The 7,878-nt window shown below is 37.5% G+C and overlaps 1 protein-coding gene across 1 annotated transcript in view; it reads left to right on the top strand.

Annotated features, from left to right (window-relative positions):
* The first annotated feature begins 4,313 nt into the window (after nt 1-4,313).
* The window catches only part of LOC106869412 (procathepsin L), a 10,825-nt gene continuing 7,260 nt past the window's right edge, over nt 4,314-7,878 (top strand). Inside the window, exons 1-2 of the mRNA XM_014915142.2 lie at nt 4,314-4,330; nt 6,049-6,199. Coding sequence (XP_014770628.1) covers nt 6,051-6,199 — 149 coding nt within the window. The 5' untranslated portion in view covers nt 4,314-4,330; nt 6,049-6,050. The remainder of the gene's footprint in view (nt 4,331-6,048; nt 6,200-7,878) is intronic.

Here is a 7,878-nt window from a genome sequence, read left to right as displayed (position 1 = left end):
CCAAATTACATCTTACTTTCGCAAAAACGTAAGAACACATTAAATAGTAAAATTCTACATATACTAAGTCAGGAGATAATTTGAGAATAAACAAGGTCTCTCTCATCACCTGCAATAGCAACAACCTCATCAGAATCAACGCTACCCAACACTGACATCTGCAACCTCTGCTATTGACAAACCCTCAGAAGGAGCCTGCTGATATAACAGCTAAGTTTCCCTTAAATCAAACTGTTCTGTCTTTAAAATGCGCAGAACACATTGTACAAAAAGGTTTATGAAAAGAGACTGGATGGTCTCGCCTGGAATGGACAAGTGAGTCCGTCAATTGGTAATCGACGATGGCTATGACTTTGACTAGTTGGTTAATTAGATTTTATGTATCCATACTGTGCTGGTGGACCAATTATGATTATGGAATGGATGAGGGTACATGTGACATGTAGTTTCATTTGAGGAGTCGACTGATCGAGTCTTGTGAAGCTCACATTTGGTTTTTGTTGCACAAATGCATTTCTCTTGTAAGGATTTTGTGCTTTTTGTTGATGAATGGGTATCAAACGGTTCTTTTCTGAGAAAGCTGTTCTCAGAATTCTGTGTCAATGCTCATAGCTTCCAATGTTACGTTCAAGCTATCCTTGTAGCATGTTTCCTAGTCGTAGACTGTTCTCTTGTGTGTTCAAATTCACCAAAACAGACTTGCTTTGCTATGTGCACATTATTCATGCGGGTGATATGAGCAGTTGAACAAGTCTTGTTTCGCCATGTAATGCAAAGACATGTTGTGTTAAAGTAATTCAGTCATCGACGTATCAGCTTTAAATGGCCTATGCCTTTCAGACGTAAAGAAAGGTAAGAGTATAACTTTTTGGAAAACATTCATGTTGTTGGTGATATTGAAACTCCTATGTTCCGAAACTGTGGAGTGTAGGTTTAAAAAAAAGTGAGCTTCTTTTAGTTCCCCTAAAACTGATATTGTCAATATAGTCGGGTCTGGGGGAAAATGCTACTAATAGTTGAACTCCTCAGCTACCAGAGCACAGGTGTCTTTGACCATGATCTTTGGCTTAATGAACTCGTAGCTTGGTGAAAATTGATACATTACTTTAGTTTTTGTAATGCTGATGGTGACCTCAGTTACCGTAGGATACAGAGAAATTTTATAGTTCGTTGCATATAATTTGCAATGTTTGGTTTCAATGCACAGTCGTTTTCTGCAATGAGGTGTCACAGACAGTGGCAGTTTGAACTTCAGTAATTGATTTCTGGTGTACAAGATTGTTAAGTTCACTGTCCGTTCTGTAACCTTGAGGGCATCTGTGAACATAGTTGAGAACATCATAGTGCACAACGTTAACGCTAGTATACATTTATGGCTAAACTATTGTTAACAAGAAAGTCTACGGATGATTCGTCATCGTTGAGGATATGAGCTATCATGCTCTCTTGAAACTGTCTGACAATATTAGTGAATATGCTTGGGCAATGAGACTGAAATATAACTTATCATGTCAAATGACTTGGTTAGATCAACAAATGTGATGTGTGGATCTTAGTATTATTCATGGTATTTTCCCTGCTGTTGTTTCACAGTAAATACCATGTCTATAGATCCACGCCTTCCAAACTTGTAAATTTCCGATGGAATAGCATATCTTATCTATGAGGTTTGCGGCTAGACAATTGCATGATGGCTTTTGCCATTTCTACGTGGGTGGGCTGACTGTCTACTTAGGAGCTGGGTTCTGCTTAAAGTAATCAGATTACAGTTTCATTTATTGTCAAGAGAGGTGTTGATCCATCAGCGCTTAGAAGGTCTGCAGTTCCTTTTTTCAACATACGACTGAGTGTCATGGATAATCTTCTAGCCATGCTTATTACCATAATGCTGTATCACTTCACATTGTTTGGTAATCCGTTTTCTTGCATAATCCTTAATTGGTTTATATATTCCAGCGTTTCTCCATGAATGCTATTTTCTTAGATATGTTAGGTGTATCTCAGTAGTATGTTGTAAAAAAGCTATCATTTTCGTCAAATCAGTCCAGGTGTTTCCTTATTGATCGGTTCAGGTGTTTGTTTTTCCATTCTTCCTCAACATTTACTGAGTAGATGGTATAACGTAGTGTTGAAGTCATTTCAAATTATGTCAGCGGTGTCTACTGGTTTCTATTTTGTTGTGTTACGCTCCTTGGGAAGATTCTAAATCTACAGCGATGGCAAGTTTAAATAACACTAATCTGTTATTGGTGCAGTATTGAGCTCCACACACAGCCGGAATATCTTGTTAATGCCCAGAACATCTTACCTGTCACCGCTGTGTGATAACATATTCTAAAATGTGTCAATTCTTGGATCATGGATGCATCCATGCTGCTTCGTTGCATCCTGGAAGGCGAAATATAGTATTTGTATCAAAAGTTCACGTGTACTAAGCGTTGAGAAGGAAGAAAAGGAGTCTCCTATTATCACACTTTCACATGATTGAAAGTCTATACACACTCTTGGAAATCACCCAAAATTACTAACATCTCTTAAGAGACGTTTGCGATGAGTGCATCAAATTATTCATGGTTGGACATGGCTAGTGGACTGGCATTGACTAGGGTAATACTGAGAGGGAGATGAATGGATATGAACGATCATTTACACCATTTGCTAGATGCCTTATTTGTGCATGCTGTTTAATTTGATGGCAAAACCAACTCCAGATTTACAGCGCTCATTTTTTTATACATCCACGCGAGCAGAAGTCAACTTTCAATCAGCTGGCATTCGGCAAAGAACTTTCTGGTAGAGTTGAAATATCGGCTGTAAAAGACCAAGTAATGAGGAACATGTTCTCCGCAAATTAAGTTCAGAAAATGGTTTTGATACCCATAATGGCAACCTTTTTTCTTTGATATTGTTTTTAAAAAATGCTAAACAGTAAATAATCGTTATTGTCCTTCAAACTACAGTTTTGACTCTTTCAAGTATTATTCGTGTCTGAATTGGAACTTAGTTTAAAATTACGTAAGTGAACCAACGAGCGTTGACTTTTGACTTACCACCACCACCACCACCACCAACAACAACAACAACAACAACAACAACAATAGAGAAGCACACTTTGAATAACATGGTTTTTGATATACTGTGTCTGGAAAAAAAAGATAGAATGGACACGAACAAAGCCCTTTGATAATAAGCTTGCTTATCCAGAAATGACCTGTGGTTAAACGTTAATACTAATAATTTACCAAACGAGGGAGCCACTACATGATCGCTCGACTGCTAGAAATATCCATCAAATGTCCCTATAATAATACATTTGCGTCTTAAATAGGGAAGAACACATTGAATAATGTGATCCTAAATAGTGTTTGAAAAATATATCAGGTGGCCACTATAAGAGCGCTTTTGATAAAAGGTCTGCATCAACAACAATAATAACAACAAGAGAAACAACAACCAAACGAAGAACAACAAGGAAAAACAGATTGGATGACATAGTCCTAGATACATTGTTCTTGAGAAAAAATAACTGTAAAACCACTGGAATCCCATTGATCATAGATACTAACCAAGGGCGACTTGGGGCTACACAACAGCGTTGATATACAAAAAAAAAGGGGTTTTAGTTCAATACTAGATGTCTTCGAAAAACAAACTGATTTAACTCTTAACTGGCAATTCTATCTTCTTCGCCTCTCTCATATTCTGTACACTAATCTTCCTCTCTCTTTCTGTCTTCCCCTTCCATCTCTCATCTTCTCTCCCCTAATCTTGCCCCCTTTTTCTTTCTCCCCTTCTTTCTCATCTTCTCTCCCCTAATTTTATTACCTCTTTCTTTCCATCTCTTCACAATTCTTTACTATCATATTTGTATTACTCTGATTCTCCTTATATATTGAGTCCGCACTTCTCCCTCAGCCGTCTCTCAGAATGTTTTTCTTTTTGTACGTCTCCTAATCATATCGGCATTATACTATGTGACCTAGCCAACTACTACTACTAAGGTCATGAGATAAGATCACCTGATACATCATTTGATCCTGTCAACTTTTACTTCGATTACCAGCACTACGAATAATACTAATACTATTATTTAAAAAAATTCTACTTATATTATGGATACTGCAAATAACGTGTCCCAATTACCACTATCACCACTACAACTAGTAGTAGTTCAATTTTTATCTATTATTAAACTAATTATCTGATAAAATACTTGTTTATCAGTTCGATTCTCACGTGTTGAGCAGCTCAAGTGGTATAACCCACCCTGTAACCTGTCTATAAAACAATAATTTCGTGTCATATGAATTTCATATTTTCATCACTCAAGGTAAGTGAAGATTTTGCTATCCCTAAGCTCTTAATCCGTCGCTCGGTTTAGCTGCAGCATCTAGGCCGCGGTAAACTTTGGTGAAGATGATGCTGTTGCATGAGTTCTGATCCGGTCACTGGTCAACAAATAATTTCCTTCCTTCCTTCCTTCCTTCCTTCCTTCCTTCCATTCACCATTCATTGGATGCTCTTCAAAAAATCCTGGTGACTCTCAATCATCCTCAGACTAAACCATTAAAATTGCTTTAAAAACCCTTCTGAGAAATCTACAATGTGACCAAGTCGATAGCGTGTCAAACGACCGAACAGAAAGATTGTCGGTTTGTTTCTTTCTATCAGCATTGCGTTGTGTTGTATACTGTAATCATAACAAAGATGCTTAATTATAATCATCACAGTCTAGCTTCGTTTCCTGTTATTGAAAATATGCTGTGATCTGAGAGCATAGTGTTTTGTCTCAGAAATTGGATAGAGAGGACGAGAGGGAAATAGGATGTCAGTCTTTCACAGGTGACTCGCCAAGCGGAGCGGTTCGATTTTATTCTCGATAAAATATGGGGAAAAAAATCGTTTGGAACCTCACTCTATCCTCCCCGTACCTCACCCCCATCCCAAAAAAGAAAACGCACTGAAATGCCTACAATAAATTTGAAATTTCGAAACAAGAGTTGGTTGTGCATTGTTTTGCATGTGACCATTTTACAATAGTACCAACGACTAAATCTCCAATTTTAATAACTTAATATGCACCATCTTTCTCCTCTCTCTCTTTCACTCCCTCTTTTGCTCACTCACGCTCTCTTACTCTCCTTCTCTTTTTCACTATGTGTGTGTGTGCGTGTGTGTGAGTGTGCATGTGTACGTGCGTGTTTGTGTGCATGTGTGTGTGTGTGCGTGCGTGCGTGTGTGTGCGCGCGCGCGCGCGCGCGTGCGTGTGCGTGCATGCGTGTGTGTTATATGCAAAAAAAGTCCAACTCAGCACTGTAACATAATGAAACCCTTATTGTTTCAGCGAGGCCAACAAGCGAGCATCTGCATGGTCGCGCAACTTGTTAGAAGTAGCAGCCAGATTTCCTTTAGTCAGATCTCCTTTAAACTGCACTTTAGCATCTTAAAAAGAAAAAGGGAATGAAATGTAAATAATGTAACCATGGACTCATTGCTTGAAAATAAGATAGAATGATCGTAGCTGGAACGCTTTGATGAGTTGGCATGTGCTAAGGAATAGCAACCACAAAAATAGCTTCCACCTCCGATGCTTGGAGAGACGAGCTGTTCTCTGACCTATACGTATACATTTAGGAGAATATACGAAAAAACAACAACAGACGAGGACAGGTGGTGTAAATAACAAAAGGATGTATTAGTATGACGCTCGGGAATACGGAAAGTCTTTGACGTTTCGAGCTACGCTCTTCAACAGAAAGAATACGGAGACAAGGAGAAAAACACGGAGAAAAAAAATTGATTGAATAGTGTTCAGTCAACGGTCAACCCTGGAAGGAACTCTAGCCATTTAATAATCGGTTGTTCTTCCCTGGTTACGAACAATAATACACAACACAGTTTTACTTACCAGCCGGTTGTTTATTCAGTACCTTATACACACGGCCCTCCAAATAATCTTCACCAACACCTCATCCACTGCGACGTTTTGCTATTTATATATTTGCTTCTATATGCATATTTTATCTTATATTTTTCTTTTATGCTTAGGAATGAAAATGAAATCACTAGTAGCTGTTCTGTTGTTCGTCGCATGTGCGGCTTCTGTCCCGCTCTCGGACAATTTCCTGGACCAGAGTTGGCAAACATATATGAAATTATTTAATAAAAAATACAATACGGCAGAAAATGAATTCGTTAGGTAAGTGCTTTCTATACACATAACACAATGCATATGTGTGTATGTGTGTGTGTGTATATATATATATATATATATATATATATATATATATACATATATATATATACACACACATATATGCATACTTGAATACATACATACATACATACATACATACATATATACATACATACATATGCATGCATCTAGACATGAAAATATATGCATGAAAACGCATCCATAAAACAAACATACAAATCTGCGCATACACTAACACCAAATACTGCACACACATACACATATGCACAAATACCTAAATGATGTTGATAAAAGTTCCAATGAAGGAGCTTTGAATCTAGGTTAGAGTCCGGCTCTTTCTCTATGGACAAGAAATACAGAAATGAAACTGATTGATAACATACATACATACATGCATGTATGCATGCATGCATGCATATATGATATGTTATCATCACCGTTATCTTCATCGTCATTATTGTCATTAGATGCAGACGCTTAAATAGTATAATTCTAAATTATGCATTTCCACTTATTGAAACAATTCCCTTTTATAAATTAAATATAAGCGTTACTCCCTTACTATATGCCTTTTTGGGTGTCATCCTTAACATACAGAAAGGGAGGAAAACAGCTTAATAATAATAATAAAATAATAATAATAATAATAATAATAATAATAATAATAATAATAATAATAATAATAATAATAACCTGATGCAGTACAAGGTAGTGACTCTCATGGTTTTTGATCTTAACTGATTGGAAGTGTTATCGTATACATTGTTTTGTCTTGGTATAAAAGATGGCCTGTAGCAAATATTCTGTTCAATACCACAGTTTTGCTTGTCAATTGTTTGACCGTAACCAGTTGAACATGTCCCTTAGTGGCTGACGATATGTGCATCTCTGATCATGAGCAGAAGTAGTGGGAGAATATCATAACCATGTGTCGAGGGGAATTCTTTGGGATTTCGATAATTTATTTCTGGAAACATGAGTGGTTCGGTCAACATCCTTAAATAAATCTTATTGAGGAACCTTTTGAGTGGGATGGGCTACTCGACCTGCAGAAAATTCTAACTGGGTCCCACCTGCAAGGTCATGTGTTGTTTATCTTGACATGAGATTACCATGTCGCGCACATATGGTTGTGATGCATGTAACTGGTGTGCCATTATCTCACGGGTAGTCATGATAGGTGTACTGGGCTTCATATATTTGTACCCCACTGTCACTTTGATGGCATGCACTGCTCTGTCGCTCAATTATTATGATGATAATAGTAATAATAATTATTATAATAATTGTTTCTAACAAAGGCACAAGGCCTGAAATTTTTAGATAGAAGATTAGTTGATTACATCGGACCCAGAACTAGAGAGGTACTTTGTTTTACCAGCCCTGCGGGGGGGGGGGGTGAAAGGCGAAGTTGACCTCGGTGGAACTTGAACTCAGAGGGTAAAGAACCAGAAGAAATATCACTATGCATTTTGTTCGACGCGCTAACAGATTTTGCCAATGATATTGTTTATAAAAGAATTGTTTGAAGAATCGGAGGTTTAAGCATGCACGCACAAACTTACATACAAACAAACACTCATACACACTTTCTCTCTCTCTCTCTCACTCACACACACACATACACATACACACCAGACGGTTTTCAATATATATATATG

Source organism: Octopus bimaculoides, chromosome 10 (assembly GCF_001194135.2).
Source record: "Octopus bimaculoides isolate UCB-OBI-ISO-001 chromosome 10, ASM119413v2, whole genome shotgun sequence".
Lineage (NCBI taxonomy): Eukaryota > Metazoa > Mollusca > Cephalopoda > Octopoda > Octopodidae > Octopus > Octopus bimaculoides.
This window is presented reverse-complemented; position numbering and strand designations above follow the sequence as displayed.